The sequence below is a fragment of the Pectinophora gossypiella genome, chromosome 13 (assembly GCF_024362695.1).
Source record: "Pectinophora gossypiella chromosome 13, ilPecGoss1.1, whole genome shotgun sequence".
NCBI classification, from domain to species: Eukaryota; Metazoa; Arthropoda; class Insecta; order Lepidoptera; family Gelechiidae; genus Pectinophora; species Pectinophora gossypiella.
In genome coordinates, this window is record NC_065416.1 from 9,681,958 (window position 1) to 9,699,238 (window position 17,281).

The following is a 17,281-nucleotide window of genomic DNA, read 5'->3' on the forward strand; positions in this document are numbered from 1 at the left end:
CAAAATAACAACATATTTACAATATAATAAATAAAAAACACCTTAGAAAGCGTAGTTCGATTTACAATATTCAATTTTCTATGTGCGTTTTATCTTGTAACAGACTGCTACGGCTACTAATAACACGAGCAGGATGATGTGGTATACCCAGTATATAGAGTTGTAGTATCTGAAGACTGTGGCCGTGTCGTTGAGGATGAAGCAAGGAGTCAGGTACAGGAGGCAGAACAGCCGCATGAGCGAGAAACCCAGGTTCCACGGGAAACATAACTGAAATACCACAGAACATAAGGCACGTTTACCACAGATCTAAACAGTCGTTGTACACAATTTCGTCAATTTAAATATGTTTTCAAGTTCGGCGCGAATTGTGGGTAGTCTAACATTCGCATTGCCAAAGACGTACGGAAGGAGAATTCAGAGTAATGAAGGGCAATGGAAAATAAAGTTCTTCGTAGGGAAGCAGAATATATTCTGAGCACAAATTGACCAATTAGAAATTTCGAGTAAAAATTGGGTCGAGTACCTACTAGGTTCAAGATAAATTATGAAATTCATATTAATAATTCGTAGTAATAATAAGTCCAACATTCTATGACGTTTTTCTATGACGTCACAGTGTGCTTTTCAACAAATTCCATAGTAATTTCGAGTTTTGACGTTTAGTAAAAAGTTGAAATGAGAAGTTAAAATGGCCACATCGAAGCACTTCATCTAAGAAAGCAATATTGCTATTTGACATTTGATTGCATTGCGCACTCACTTTTATATACGCAAATGTCATATTGCAATATTGCTTTTTTAGATGAATTGCTTCGATGTGGCATTTTTAAATCAGGGGATTTGACTAGTAGGAAACTTTTACGAGTAGTTCTCCTTACGCCCGTGACAGCGTTGTTCAAAGTTGTGGTTACCTATATTCCGAACTCTTTCTCTAATGTATCTATAGCCCGAACTCTTTCTCAATTTTCCGATAATCGGAAAATCTAATGATGAAATGAATTCAAAAGCTTACCGTATCGTTAGCGTCGTACAACTCAGAATACTCAGATTCAAGCTGCACGTAGACCCACAGCGTGGCGGCCATGATCAGATGCTGCAGCGATGGTCCCCGCCACACGCACCACGCCGCGAACGAACATGCACTTCTGGAGATTGTGAATGAGAAATATATTACTTCGCCATATCGTACTTAGTTCATCATGCGAGGGCTGAATTTCTGACTACCCCCTTCAATTGAGAATATAGTAGTGAACTTCTGTTTATTTTTTTTATTTTATACCATTAGGGTAGGTATTCCCAGCAGGGGATAACAGGAGTTTATGATCAATCACGACCAAATATCTGCTGTGGCATATAGCGGTATCCGGAGGCCCCGGGTTCGAATCTCGGTAGGGACATACTTATCACAAAAATCTCTTTGTGATCCCTAATTTGGTTAGGACATTACAGACTGATCACTGATTGTCCGAAAATAAGATGATCCGTGCTTCGGAAGGCACGTGAAGCGGTTGGTTGCTACTTACTGATGTTAGTATGTAGTCGTTACATGAGCCATGTCAGGGGCGTTTGGCGGCTCAGTAATAACCCTGACACCAGGGTTGATGAGGTTGGTATTCCACCTCACAACCCACACGATGGGAAGAGATTCTAAGCACTTCTCCTGGTCTGCGTTGACCCCCAAATAAAGTGATAGGCAGTATCTAAGTACTGCTTGACCCTAGGGGAGGGTCTAGCATGAAAAACATGCGTACCTATCGCCGTCGTTCCGAGTTCAAACAAGAGTAGATGGAACTAATGGAATCCAATATCCTACTTACCAATTTTCCACCACTTGGTCGTGCGTGACAGTTTTCACTAACCTTATTTCCTTGTTAGTTTTAAAGAACTGTTTGTACATGTAGGTGGAGAACCAGTATCTGGTGGACATGTCCCAGCTGCGGATGGTGTCCCGCATCTTGGGCCCGAACAGGATCTTCTCGTTATCGAAGCACTTCAGCATCGAGAAGTTGTACTCTTGCTGCAGAGCCACGTCTGTTGTTGTAGATCTAGAATGAAGTCATCATCATCTCCCTAGCGTCATCCCAATTTTTTGACATGGTCTGTTTACCTAACTTGTAGATTTGACGGTCCGGTTTCTTACAGAAGCGACTTGTCTGACCTTCCAACCCGCCAAGCTCTGGTTACAGGTTAGGTCACATACCTGCGAAATGCATTTCTCGGGAATATGGATTTCCTCACAAATTTGAAAATTATTTGTTTATATGCTGAGTTTAGAACCTGGGACCTCAAATTGAGAGTCAAGCGTTCTACCAACTGAGCTACACGGCTCATCTAGAATGTATCTTTATCATCACTACCATACCATATCCACCACTACCTATGAGTATTGCCTGGTAATGGCGCTTGTTATTTGGCGTCTATCAATAAAAAAACCTACCTCAACTCAGTGCATTTTAACAGACAGCGGCATTGCACGCGGGAGGATTTGACGAACGCTTCCGCCCGTGCTATTGCCGTGGCCGCATTTCGGGCTGATAAATTATAAATTAGTTTGATCGGCTTGTCATCGACACGAAAGAAGAAGAAGAATACCTACAGAATTCTTGTGTGCACAATGCAGAAGATTGATTGGGAGAATTGGTTGGGTGCCAATTACCTACCTACTTGTAAGGATCAGATCACCCTGTGGCCCCATTGCTTCTGAAGGTAGCCTTGGCGTCAAAACAGTTAACGGAACAATGTGGTACTCTTTTCGGTGCAAAAGGGGAAATGTTCAGTAGAGTGGACCTTGTAAGAAGGTGCCACCTTATTTCATGAAGTCGCTTCTCCACTGCAAGTAGGTTATAAAAAAAATGTTATATATATCTAATACACACGCCAATTTAAGCAAGCTGCCGCCGGCCGTGGGTCCGTGCCCGGGCACCGGCTGGCACTTCACCGGGTAGACGCCGAAGCCGGACTCGGTACAGACGCTGGTACACAGCAGCATGATGGTCTGGTAGTGGAGGAAGTACATCGCCAGCTGCGGCACGTTGTACAGGTACCGGGACTCGCTGCCGAACGACTTGTAGAACTCGTCGTCATAGTACGCCTGATGGATACGGTGGGTCATTCAAAATATCAAGAAAAAAGAGAGAAATCGGTTATTTTCAATGCTAAAATCGTAGATATTTTTTTTTAAATAATAATGATCGTTTATTTACTAAAATAACGCAGGTACAATTAATATAAAATTGCGGCGGTCCCTGCACTAAGCACAGCTTGTATCGCAGGGGCCAGGATACGATTTGTTATATACGGATACAATAATGGGTACACGGATCTCAGCCAAATAAATAAATTAAGATATTGAAAATCGAGATTCTGTTTAACTTCTATCCGACAATCATATAATTCTACCACCTCTATGGATCGTGTTATGGCTGCGGTGAAGAAGCGACGCAAGAAACTCCTAAGAGACTCCTAAGAAGAGATATAGCCGGTTCTCAAGACACATACGACAATACTTAAATATATAACAGTCGTCAAGACTTTGTGCCTTTATATCAGTCTACATAACATACTAGTGTACTAGGTAAATTCGAGGCAACTAAAAATATATAAGTAAGTGTATAAAATATAACGTACGTCAGGACTAAATTGGAGTTTCAAGAGTAAATACCCCAAGTAGCACACCAGCGCTTTTTTTAACTTGTGTTCAGTTATGATTCGGCAGTCGCCCAGAACTCCGAACGGAGCGTAGAAATGGTCTTCGAATAATTTCCATCTAAAGTATGGACCTGAAAACAGTTGCTTTAATGAGTCGATCATCCTGGACTATTATTAGGTCGTATCACCCCGTTCCATACCCTGGTCCCATGCCATCTTCTAGCTAGATGCTGTAGGGGTTTACTTCCATAACACTATTTTACTACTCTGGGCACCATCCCACTCGCGTCAGACAGAGTACTGCGGGGCAGAAGCCAAGAGGGAAACCACTGCTCTATTTTTCCCTAAAAAAGTAGCTTGGAGAATGCTACACCGACAAGAGTGTAGCTCTTAAATTAGTGACGAAAACAATTTTATAAGTACACTTGGTTTGGCGAACTGCATTGTAAAAGTCACATCTAAGTATCTAAATTTTAGTCAAATAATATTATTTATAGTTCAAGAACTAAATATTACCTCTATGTAAACCAACGAAGAAATAAGAATACGTAATAATGTCGACAGCAGATGGATCCACGCTTGAGACATCAGGTTCGATGCCGGTATATTTCTCCATCGACTGCTTACTGGACGTAGGCTTATTCTTCTGAGGTTTGGCAGCCATATATACTTCGAACGCCAGGCCCACCAGCCTTAGTGCTATCGTCTGATGCATCCAAATAGCGTACACGGAGCGAAGAGTCACATGCAGGTAGATAAGGTATATCCATGTGTATGCCAAACTCATTTGGTGGATGTATCTGGGAAATCAGTATAAAGCCGTTGGTTGGTGCTTACTTACTGATGTAAGTAAGTAGTCGTTACATGAGTCATGTCAGGTGCCTTTGGCGGCTCAATAGTAACTGAGATGAGGTTGGTGATCCACCTCTCAACCCACACGAGAGAAGAAGTATAAAGCGCTTACTATCCAATTCATCGGGCCCGATGCGTGAAGGTCGCGAGATCGGGCAGTGTACTTAACCGTAGTGTAATAGCGCCGATGTAGCTTGCGGCCACACGTTCTTGATGGATCGCGACCGATAAGATTGGGTAATGTAATAGGCACTTGACAAGTTCGTAAATGAACGTAATTTATACTTAGAATCAAATGAGAGTATGTTAACAGGAGTTAATTTGCTGGTTTTCCCACCTGGAGTGCACAAACGTTACTCAAACAACCTGTGCGTCCCACTGCTGACCGTACAGGCTATGGGGCATACTCCGCCGCGGTTTTGTGAAGGTATTAGGGGCTACTACTACCCAACTATGTATAAACTCAATAAAGTCTTTAATAGTTTTCACGTACTGTGTTCTACTTTACGAAATTACTAAACCGAGCACATTCTCTGTAAACTGGGAAGTAATGAAAACAGTCTAACCGTTTGTCGCAGCATTTGATAATGATGATATTGCCCCAAACAATGAATACGGAGTGGTACACATTGTGGCCACAAACCAGACAAGCCACTAAAAGTCCCAAGCCTGCCCCATAGTTTCGCTTCATCTCTAGGTCATCAATTTTTTTATAATAACCACCCAGGGACAAGCACACTAGCAATGACGAATAGAACACAACATCGTCTACCATGGTTCTCCTTAGTCCATTCAAATTAGAATTGATTGTTGCATATTTAGAATTTGTTTATTATCTATCCACTTGTTATCAAGTAGACATTTTTGAACTGACTTTACACTCTGACAATTGTCATATCATATGCCAAAACTAGACAGTTTTTTTTCTTTTATAAAGATTTCTATGTAAGTTCTTACTGTAAAACTCACTTTTTGTGTATTTAGGTGGTGTGGTCATTGATCTACTAACTACATGTGGTGGGCTTTAGGGTTCTATAATAATTTTATTTTACTTTAATAATCTTAATTATAAACCATTGTAAGCCTTCGAATCAAGTGGTCGCAAGTTGTGTGGCTCTATCCACCCCGTTAGGGATTACAGGCGTGAGTTTATCTATTTGTTCACTAATGAAATTCTATTACCCGAAAATCCTCCGGTCCGCCGAAGGTTCGTGTTGCTCTACACCAAAATCATGTTTTTCGTCACCAATGATAAGCGGGGATGTAGCTCAGTGGTAGAGCGTTCGCTTTGCATGTGAAAGGCCCCGGGTTCGATCCCCGGCATCTCCATTTTTTTGGCATGCCTTTTCATCGTTTTTTTTTCATCACTTGTAGAAACTGCTAACAAATCAATGAACAATTTTAAATAATCTAAAAAAACATTGTTATTTCACATTTGTTGACCTTGCGCATTTATATTTTGCGCAAATGTCAAATAGCCATATTGCTTTTTAGATTAATTTCTTGAATGTGACCTTCTTAAAACGGGCGACTTTTACGAGTCACGTGTGCTGTCAATATTATTTATAAAGCGTATCCGACAAGAGGTAAACAGGAACAAAATAAAACAGCTAACTGATTAAATAAACAATTTACTACACAATGTAGGTTCACAATAAAATATTTCTAACAGAGGTATGTAGGTCGTCTGATGCAGATCTAGCCGGTGACTACTTACATTAACCTATTGTCAACTCATTCTAAACTAAACCCCTACGCGGCGCTAGAGCATACAGAGCAGAGAACAGAAGGAAATATACATAAATAAATAACCTTTAAATGCTTGTCACCCACTACTATCATCTAGTTTGGCAAACCGGAATGTCGAGTATTCCCCGCTAATTTGGCCTTTTATAATTTTGCAGTTCTTCAAACTCTACTCAAACATAATATCAAAACTATGCAAATGGGGGGCAAAACAAAAAGCAATACAGATACGATATACTACACAATATACTGGAAAAACTAGGAAAGTTCAAAAACATCACAATAGATATTGATTTTATCAAGAAAATAACACCTAACCTATTAATACTGGTCAAACTGTTAGATAGCTATTACATATATTTCTCTAATTTCATAGAATCAATTACTCAATTGTAGTAAAATTCAATTGACTAGCATCTAGATATTTTCATTCCTTATTACATTTACTGATAACCATTACAATGACAATAATAAAACAAAACAATATAGCCATACATAATTATTATAATAATAATTACACTTATACTATAGCGTTATCTATGAAATGATAATAAACACGAAATTAACATCGACGATACAAGGCAGTACCAATGTCTCTACTCTCCCAGACATCACCCTAAAGTACCTCCTACATTAGTTGCGTAAAGCTATATATACATCGTACTTGAAAGTTATGGATTACAGATAACAAGGGATCCTTAGCGTAGGTAATAAATTATAAGACTTATGACATACTCAGGGTCCACATATTGCTTATTACTTCATTTTAGTAGACTGTACAAACGACACGAGGCAGTTATAGCTAAACTATTTACCTTGTTTGTATACGGGAGCAGTAAAATAATGGAGAACTAAATCTGCATCAGAACGAAACATCAAAACAAACTTGCATTGCTATATAAACATACACAACATACAAATGTCATCGTGGCCAGGCCATAATCAAATTCTCTATGGAATAAATACTAAATTTCAAAATAAATTCCCACACAAATTCATTGACATTGAACATACTTTAAAATTGTCTAAATATTGCCTTTACAACTATTGTTATTGATCACCACACCTAAATGTTGTTAGAAAAGTATTGCCTCTAAATATTATATGAAAAGAGATTATTTATTAGATCTACTTACATTGTTTTCTATCATATCATAGAATATTACACTGAAGTTAATGCGAATAGTTGATTCCGAACACAAGTCGAGTGATTTTCTGCTTAAGTACCATTTATTTGATTGTATATGTCACCGTAAAATTGTAAATAACGTTAGATTATAATCTATCGATTTGAATCTCGCGAGATTGTGAACTGTCGAATAATTATGAATCGTATCATATTGCTTACAATTTAACGTATTATTTTTCGGTAGATTATAATTTATCGAAGTGAAACCGTCAAATTGTGATACGAAACGCACCTCGCGTGCTATACCATAGAGTTACAAAACTATTAGAGTGAGCATAATGTTAATTTGGGATTCTCTTAAAATGCATAAATGTTTTTGTCATAATTTTAATTATCATAATCCTTTTTGCATAACGTTTTTTAGCATAATAGTTTTACTTTCCCATAATAACATCTAGGAATACTGGTTTGTTAGGTATAACTTATTTTTGGGATTAATAAATAGATATCCATAATTCTTTTTTAGAATAATAGTGTTTTGTCATAATTTTTACAAGGCATAACAGTAGGTTAGGGTGCGGCGGGGGTGGCCCTTGGGCCACCCCTATGCCGCCAACATGTTTATCTTACACACGAAAAGTATACTGAATGATACGTTTCAGATTTTTTAATTTTGATACATTTTTTCTTACCATGTGATGTCAGAATTATTGATTACTTACTAAATAATTAATAAATACGTACTTGATTTCACAATCTTGAAGAGCATTTATTTTATTTGACTGACACCTGTGTTTTATTCCTAACTCTATGGACACAGAACGGTCTACTGTAAGGCCGACCAATCAGGGACAGCCGTCCGACAGTTGACAATTTGACAATTGTAAGATTGTGATTTAACAGTTTTACTTCGATAGATTATAATCTGACGAATAATAATACGTTAAATTGTAAGCAGTATATTACGTTCACAATTTTTCGACAGTTCACAATCTCGCGAGATAGATTATAATCTAACGTTATTTACAATTTTACGGTGACATATACATTAAACAATGCAAATCGCGCGGACGGTCGCGGCGTGTTGCCCGCGGCGCCGTCAGTACCTGTATAAGAGAGCCACCAGACAAAGAAACATTATCATACAATATTACTTGTGTGCAATAGTCGGAAATTTAAACAAGTGCTAGAATTTCTAATTACGATTTAAATCGAAAGTCGAAGCTTCTATAATAGTACGCACAACGAACATTTTGCGCCAAAATCGTCAAGACATTCTAAGTTTCATGGATCGATCTCACCATTATTATAAGTTGCAATTTAATTACATTATTTTTGATCTATTGCACAAACACATATAATATAATCGCTATGCTTATCTACTCGATTTATAAGTTATTAATTTTTACAATACATTCTACAAAGTTAAATACAACATCCAGAACGATACGTTAATAATTACAAAATTCAATCGGTGCAAATGATTACAAAAGTTTATTATTTATCCACAATCGAAAATCACTGTAGGTAAACGAAATATTATTTATACATTTTATTAAATTTGATCGGTCCTATCACATTAATTCGTACAACAATAAAATGCGAATAGCATTTATTTAGTAATAATTGGCAGTCCTAATGTCACTATAGTCGTTACGCTCGGAGCGGGCGCGCGCGCACGCGTACACTGACGGCACATCACTCAGTATGACGCAGTATCGTCCCTCACTTGATGAGCTGCGCGGCGCTCTTGGAGCGGCGGAACATCTTTGCGCCCTTGTTGGGCGCAAGTTCGTGCTAGTTGCTCCCGTTGGGGGCGCGCGCCAGCGCGGGCGAGGCGGCGGGCGGCGGCGGCCGCGGCAGCGCGCCCTCCTTGGCGCCGTCCGTGCCGTAAATCTTGCCCGCCTTCTTGGCCATCGACGCCAGCAGGTCCTGCGAGCTCTTGTGCGCCGAGCGCAGCGACAAGGCCCACTCCTTCAACCCGATTTCATCCTGGAATTACGACACATTTAATTTGCACTTTTTCATATTTAAATGTTAAATTCTAGTAGCTGTCTTTTTCATTGGTTCCTAATTATGGTCTCCATTCTATGTATTAAAATCGGACTAAACTTTTTTAATGTACTTGTAGTCAACAATCAATTACCGTGTTAGTGAGCACGATCTTGGTATCGTTCCTCGTCCGCAGCACGATGCACTGCTCGCCCTTGACGGACACGAGGTCGGAGGACACCTCTTCGACCGTGTCCAGCAGTATCATCTCCGGCTTGGCGCTGTTCTCGAGGTGCAGCTCGAGCCGGTTGGGGTACAGCTTGGCATAGCGCGTCTGCCACGCGCTCGCGAACGGACCTCCCAGCTTCTTTATGTAGCCGTGAAGTATACAGTCCGACTCTGAAATTTTTGTTGGTAAGGATTACAACATGTACACTGTGGTGATTCCAATTTTAAACTATAGAGATATGTTATAAAGACATAGATAGTCTAAGAAGAGGTCATAGTCTCTTCAACAATGATGATTCTTTTTTAGTTTTGATCTCGTTTATCCCGTGCATCTTGCTTGCCCACGCGGTACGACCCGAACTATTGCAACTTAACATTTGCTCATATAAAAATAGGTGTTCAATGCCAATTAATGTCAAAACTTGTGTCAAAAATGCTTTTTTAGATGAATTGATTCAACCTTTTTAACCTCACGGAAATGAGTTTTTAGCCTGAAGAAAGAACAAACCATCAGCAATAACCCACCTTTCTCATCAGCGTCGAACTTCTGCTTCTGCTTGGCCTTACGCTTCTGCTCCATCTTATCAGCTTCTTGATTGATTGTCTCAAACACCGTCTCCGCCACCTCAGCCTGCCAGCGCTCCGAGATCACCAGCGGGAAGTCCTTGTACTGCATCTGGTCGGATTCTGTCAACTAGGATAGGAAAGGAAACTTTATGTTAGTTGCTCAAAGTCGCAAAACCAAATACCCTTTCAAAATCCAAACCACATTGTTTAACTGATGTGCCTGGAAGTCTCGCTCGCAAGAGGTTAAAATAATAAAATGGCCTTTTTTTGTAACTGTCTAAATATAGAAATGATGAAATATTTGGAGAAATCGATCTTTTTTAAAATTATTGGTTCGCATTTCACCACAATCTAACTTGTTGTTAAGCGACGGATGATGCCGCCTCAGGTTACGATATCCTCGTTATTCCGTCGACGAGTGCCTATTCCGTTTACCCTTGAAAATATAACAGTAACCGCGGCAAGCTGCTCCAGCCATTCGATGTTCACGTCAAAAGGTAGACGCGCAGCGTTTCGACTAGATTGGTGATTATATATCCACCAATTAAAGGATGAAATGCCAGCGATGTCCAGTCTATTCTAAATGAGGTAAAAATTGTACCCAAGCGAAACCGGCTGTTGACTCAAGCTATTAAATAGTGACGCCATTACCTTGAAAGAATGAAAAGCATATTACAAAGAAAGTTATAAGTACGAATATGGATGTGACGTGGTAGGAGAAGACCCAAAGAAAATGTGGATGGATTGTGTATAAAAGGATATGTGAGTACTGAGATGACGACTGACAGAGATGGATCGAAGGGGAATAGATGTTGTGCCGATCCTGAAACATAAGGGCATGATTACCTTGATGCCCTTAGTGTCCTCCTCGTCGAAGCTGCCGATGTCGAAGGCGTCGGCGGCGTTGACCTCGCCGCGCGGCGGGATCAGCGGCGGCGTGTACTTCTGGTGGTACACCTGCTGCCAGTCGATGCCCGCGAAGAACACGTGCTCCTTTACCTCGTCCGCGCTGTTCACACAACAAACATGTTAAACTCGTTATACGGTTTCTTTCTTCTTCAAACATATACAGGGCGTTAGTGTCATCGTAACGAAAACTGATGGGTAAGTCCGGCCATGACTCTTAGTTAATACAAAGCGGATTTCTTTTTTCAAAAGTATGGAACTGAAAACGACCAAACAAAAAATATATACGGTCGAATTGAGAACCTCCTCCTTTTTTGAAGTCGGTAAAAAAAAACACTAAAGTTTTCATCAATTTTCCGACAGGATATTCCAATTGTTATCAACTCAGAATCACGATCTGAATCATCCCCCTCAGTATTCGTTACGGCGTCACGAACACCCATATGTACAGTCATGAGCAATATCATGTACCCACTATAGAACCCTGTCGCACTATCATATTTCACATTTAATGAGACGTAATTAGCAATATTGCTTTTTAGATGAATTGCATAAAGGTGGCCTTTTTAACCACCCTGATAAAACAATGGCTGACGTCCCGACGTACCTATAAGAAAGCCAGGGATCTTGCAAAAGATCGACTAATCTGCTAAAAGAATTATGAATGATTGAATTAAAAATTGTGTACTATATGGGGGTTCTGTCAGTGAGCATCACGTTGTATTTTAGACTCGATCAATTCGTCTGAGAACACACTACGTTCAATTACTGTTTGCCAAACATTGAGTTTGAATTTTTGACGCTTTGACAATGTCCAATTTTAGGCATCGTAGGTTAGGATTCGCAAAATACAGGGTGTTAGTACGTCAATGAGTTTATGCTTTGAAGTCTCTTCTTCAGACATTTCATCGATCAGTTTAGTTCCACCACAAAAAAAAATGGTTCTTAGTTTAAACTTGTAATTTCATGGATAACAGACATAGGCATCTTTAATTTTTGTTTATAGATATAAATACCTTTTTTATAACATCAAGATACAATTACAACTTCCGCCCATTATTATTCTGATCAAAATAATGAGATGCAATATTGGTAGCAACATCATTCTATACATAATGTGATCCAAATATCAAGCAACAGTTAGTTTTATATATGCTTCTGCCATTACATTATATTTTTGAATATTTATGAGAAAATATGTAATTATCACGTTAAAAGTGAACAACGCCATCTATCGTGTATTTGGGGAACGTCGATTGGAAAGTCGCTCATTAAATTTGCCGATTGATGCGGGTTGTCAATCAACTCAAGTCTACTATGTCCCGCATTCCGTCAAGTAGGATGTCAATCTTCATTTCATCTCCAGTGGATATTGGTGTAATAAACTCTTCCGTTGGGCGTGTAAATCTCGGAAGTTGTGTGAATGTATTGACGGCTATTATCTTGTAATAAAGAGTATTTAAACCAATGCCGATTTCTCATTGAGTTAGAAAATAAAGTAAAAAATATTTATTTACCAAATAAATTAAAACAAGTTAATAGCGGGCCCTGCACTAGGTTTTCCCCTGTATCGCAGTTGCCCTATGATAAAACAATTTTTGCATAAAGGTTAAGAATACGAAGTCCGGTGGAGACTCAGGTATGTACATTGAATTGGATTCTTATATTTGCTTAAATTAATTTAGAAAGCTATAAAAGAAAACCTTGCGTTGAAAATTGTATATAAGTAGTTTATATTCACTATGGACTAGTAGTTAGAGTTCGGCTCACGATCTGAAGGTTCGTGTTCGATTCCCGGTTGGGAAATTGTGGAAAAACACTCCTGAGCTTGTATTTCCTTTGGAGGACATTGCAGGCTGAATCAGGCGATTGTCGGAATATAATCGAATATAATCTCGACTGATACATCACTATGCTAATGAACGCCACAACACTGGCTTCTGTACTTCGACGGATCTAACTCGTACCGCGAATAGGTGTTGTAAAACATTATCTAACATTGAAATATTGTAAGGTTGTATTTTCCGACGGGCATTTGTTTATTATATTATAACAATAATTTCATTTTGGTTAAACGTCAGAATCAGGATTTATGGAAATCCAACTTTAGTGCTTATGGTTTAAGGGTTATTTTGCATTATTCATTAATTATATTGAACTAGATGTTTTATTTATTAGTATGTGAATGTGTGTGTGTGTGTGTGTGCGCGTGCGTGTGTGTTGTATGCTCACCCCCGTCCCTTGCACCCGAGCCGCTTGTTGATGTCCCTCTGCAGCAGCCCCTCCAGCAGGCTCTTGAGGCTCGGGCTGAACGACTCCGGCAGCTCCACGTTCTGGAACACGTCGTACTTCTATTGCAAACATGACTCCGTCTTTAGTTTGCACATTCCAACATGCTACAGCAGTGACCTGTCCCGATTTGTATCGATGCTACGATCAATAATATACAATCCCCGCGTGAAAATTAAAAATTAAAAAGAAGAAAGTATCATGTCTAACGTCAATAAAAGGATTACAATTGACGTAATAAAGATTAATTATAACCTTGGAATTATCAAGGCTAGAGTGAACAGGCATTTGCGAGGTGCGAGTGCCCTTTGTCATTACCCGACTGGAGCGAAGCAAAAAGGAGAGTTATTTAATAAGTACCAATATTCTTTGTATTCTTATGAAAAATAAACACTTTACTTACTTACTTATTTATTTAATAATCAGATAGAAACTGTATTAAGCGACAGCCAAATGATACAAGTCAGGACGAGTGTATAACAAAATAGAAAATAAAAGTGCTTGAAAACATTCGGATGATTTCAAGATGCATTTTTATGAATAATAAATGAATATTTTTTTTGTGCGCAGTAGTTACATACATGCAAGGAATAATAATTGTACTACGCTTTTTGAATAAAACAATGAATGAGGAAGTAGCGACTTTAAATGTTGACCTTAGCATAAAGTTACTTTAAACTTCATTTGCAATATTAATGAAAGTATAACTTTTTAATTGATAAATAGAAAAAAATACATCAATATTTTTCAACGCACATTTGTATTTTTACATGTGCCAATCATTCATAATGCTTATTACATGCTTGCAGGCTTATTACATGGAAAAATTACATTAAAAAAAATTGCAAATTCTATATTACATCGACAATTTGTAAAACAAAATGATAATTTTCCCTAAATAAAGCACTTATTACACTACCCTGACTATCGGGCCATAGGGGCATAAGATCGCGCAGTGTAACAGACCCGTGGTGTGTTACTGGGCCACGATTCTTTAGTGTCGCGGAATTGCGGCCACGCGTCCTTGACGCATCGGGATTGGGTAGTGTAATAAAGCCCTTAATCTTAAATTGCATAAAGTGCGATATTTACCATGGTAAGAGTCATGCGGTCGATCTCGTGTTTGTCCTTGGTCTTGTGCTGGCGGAAGGGCGAGTGCCCTTTAAGCAGCTTGTAGAGCATGCAGCCGAAGCTGAACCAATCAGCTGATGAGTCGTAGCCCGTGCCCTTTGAGAGCACCTCCGGAGCCATGTAGCCGTGCGTGCCGCTGTGTATGCGTAATTAATTATAGAATCATTTTTATTTAGAAAAAGTCATCACTAATTTAAGCCACGCTCTGGTCGGTGTAGCATCCATGCTACATAAAACATACAAAAAGAATAAGCAGAAGAATTTATATTGCAGATTACTAGTCCCACCAAACACCCCTCGCAGAGGAGATGCGTGGTGGCGCTTCATACCTCTCCCTTTGGTTAAGGGAAGGCCTGTGCCCAGCAGTGGGACGTTTATAGGCTATCTGTGTTTATGTAATATTTCGAACATAAAATCCAAAACCGTCTTAATAAAAAAAATGTAGATAAAGCGATTCGAAAGAAGTCGATAGTCTAATAGGGAATCTATAGAGTTTTTATTCCTTAATTATTTTTTTTGTGACACACATATATTGTTATATACGTGTGATTATACTACAACATAAGCACGACACACGCACGACACGCACGACAGCTGACCAAAAAGTTTTTAATTATATATTTTTTAAATGTAATGAGTCTTTTTAGTGTTTCCCTTGGGCAGCTAGGCTTATTAACAGAAATATAAGAGATAAAGCGAGTGGCTCAAACATCATCTGGGCAAGGGCAACTGAGGGTAAACAGACAAGTCATTAAAAAGACTTGTCTAAGAGATAATAAACAACATTTTCTATGGAACATAACACACAACATAAGCTCAGGACTATATTCCGAGTAGGGGTAGTCAGAGGTACATCTATCGCAAGATGAACTAAGTACCCACACTTCAGCGAGCTTGAAACTTTATCACAATAAATAAATAATATTAATCAATAAATAAATAAATAAATAATAGTTGCAAAATAGGAAACTGTTTCGAACAATATTTACATTATCAATAGTTTCGAACGGTTATTTCGAATTCGTTTAAAAATAGAACATATTAACCATTTCATAGTTACGTACATAAACGGATAATTATTAATTTTACGGCACATTTCCAATATGATTCTCGCGGCCATTAGTCATACGCTTTCATTACCGTCGATATGGCGTTAATTAACTTGACGAAAAATTTACGTTTATTGTGTACAATCCATTGCATTCAGTATAATTAAGCATTTTATTTACTTTTATCCTCATTATGTGCGGTGAGTGACGGAAAAGCGACGTCATAATTAATGTTATTTAAATAATACAATTTAAATAAAATGTACAATTTTGTAGATTATCGGCAAATCAAATCAATTCGTATGAAACGACTAACACTTACTTCTCTTAAACTAAGATAACGTTAAATTTGTACCTACTTAAAGCCGGGTCGAGTAGCAATAAGGTGTACTTACACGCTGGCATGTGGTTTTTTCTTCGAGAAGTCGCAGGCGAGGCCGAGATCGGATATTCTGACGTGACCGTGTTCATCCAGTAGGATGTTGGCCGGCTTCAGGTCCCGGTACACTATGTGCCGCTTGTGCATGTGCTCCAGACCTGAGAAAACATTATACAGTAGTTTATTGAAGGAAAACACGGATGGGCAAGCAGTATAATCATTGTCAAGAGGGCTTCAAACTATAAGATAGGTGTGTTAGTCTCGCAAAATCTTGAAAATGACTCCACATGATTTTAAAGACGTTTTTGTGATCTTTTAACTCCATAGATAGTTTAAATTCGTGAGCTGCGGTAGCCCAGTTAGAATATTTCGAATTCATGTTTGGATTATAAATGATTATCACGTGTTCAACGGTGAAGGAAAACATCGTGAGGAAACCAACATTATCGAGGAATGCATATCGGAGGTATGTGACCTAACTTGTATTGGGCTAGTTTTCCATTTAAAGGTCAGACAGGCAGTCGCTTCTGTAAAAACTGGGCCTGTCAAATCCTCAGATTAGGTAAGCGGACCCCGTGAGAAACGAAATATAAAGATGAGATGGTTTAAATTCACAATTTGAACATCTGCCTACTTTTTTGGTCTATTTCAAAATACCGGGTCCACTATTTCAAAATATTTATACTAAAGAAAAGTTAAGTAGGTATTATTTATTTATTTGCCTTAAAACCCAAATTATAAAAATAAAAAAACAAAGAAAAATATATTATTAAAATTCACACAAGATATTACACAATAATATGCGTCATAAAAACATCAGAAAAAGCTACTACCTAACTATTGAAATGCGAATAAACGTGAAGAAATATAAGTAATTCCAAATACATAAGGGGGAAAAGACTATTAAACAGATAGCAATCATCACGATCACAGTAGTCATCTGGGCTACTCATTATTTTGCTCACAAAACCCCGCTTAAAACCCATGATGTCAAGGATAATAGAACATTAAGCATCAAGGATAATTTGCTTAAGGACATTTCCGTATCATTATAATACGCGCGAAACAATGAGTAGGCAAAATCTAGTATACTGCGATATATGGCAATTATGAACAGCTTTAAAAGTTGTAACGTCTTACAAACATATGACCCTTTAATGTAATGGGGTTTTTAACAAGCTAGGTGATCAGATGATCACCTAGCTACTCTCTGATTGCACCCTTTAGTTTTCTTCGCTGGTTTGTGTTATGAGATCGATGAAAGACCTCATCAGGGTGAATATTGGGCCTTAGCCCATGACACACCCGGGACACTTCATACATGATACCTCGTTTTACACGCGCATCAGTGTGTGTGACGTC

The 17,281-nt window shown here is 38.6% G+C and overlaps 2 protein-coding genes and 1 non-coding gene across 4 annotated transcripts in view; 1 reads left to right on the forward strand and 2 right to left on the reverse strand.

Annotated features, from left to right (window-relative positions):
* Window positions 1-50: 50 nt before the first annotated feature.
* LOC126372008 (lysophospholipid acyltransferase 7-like) lies at window positions 51-5,278 on the reverse strand. The gene is made up of 7 exons (XM_050017506.1): window positions 5,070-5,278; window positions 4,168-4,451; window positions 3,631-3,782; window positions 2,880-3,094; window positions 1,863-2,048; window positions 1,016-1,148; window positions 51-270 (listed from the first exon to the last, which is right to left on the reverse strand). The coding sequence occupies exons 1-7, from the start codon at window positions 5,276-5,278 to the stop codon at window positions 79-81; spliced, it is 1,371 nt and encodes a 456-aa protein (XP_049873463.1). The 3' UTR covers window positions 51-78.
* A 482-nt stretch (window positions 5,279-5,760) lies between these two features.
* Window positions 5,761-5,832, forward strand: Trnaa-ugc (transfer RNA alanine (anticodon UGC)). The gene has a single exon. It is a non-coding gene; the product is annotated as a tRNA-Ala (tRNA).
* A 2,594-nt stretch (window positions 5,833-8,426) lies between these two features.
* Window positions 8,427-17,281, reverse strand: part of LOC126372061 (G protein-coupled receptor kinase 1) — a 40,522-nt gene continuing 31,667 nt past the window's right edge. Inside the window, exons 10-16 of one of the 2 annotated variants that reach the window (XM_050017584.1) lie at window positions 15,936-16,077; window positions 14,453-14,627; window positions 13,304-13,404; window positions 11,012-11,174; window positions 10,124-10,292; window positions 9,525-9,769; window positions 8,427-9,370 (exon numbers count right to left, since the gene is read on the reverse strand). In XM_050017584.1, coding sequence (XP_049873541.1) covers window positions 9,176-9,370; window positions 9,525-9,769; window positions 10,124-10,292; window positions 11,012-11,174; window positions 13,304-13,404; window positions 14,453-14,627; window positions 15,936-16,077 — 1,190 coding nt within the window. In that variant the 3' untranslated portion in view covers window positions 8,427-9,175. Of the gene's footprint in view, window positions 9,371-9,524; window positions 9,770-10,123; window positions 10,293-11,011; window positions 11,175-13,303; window positions 13,423-14,452; window positions 14,628-15,935; window positions 16,078-17,281 lie in introns of both variants that reach the window. The other variant, XM_050017583.1, reaches the window with a different exon arrangement.

Excerpts from the sequence above, each read along its gene's own strand:
- LOC126372008 (XM_050017506.1), bottom strand. The coding sequence starts at position 5,278 with ATGGTAGACGATGTTGTGTTCTATTCGTCATTGCTAGTGTGCTTGTCC. Across the intron at positions 3,095-3,630 it reads AACTCCAATTTAGTCCTGAC|GCGTACTATGACGACGAGTT; the intron begins GTACGTTATATT and ends CGTATCCATCAG. Across the intron at positions 1,149-1,862 it reads AAAACTAACAAGGAAATAAG|AAGTGCATGTTCGTTCGCGG; the intron begins GTTAGTGAAAAC and ends CACAATCTCCAG.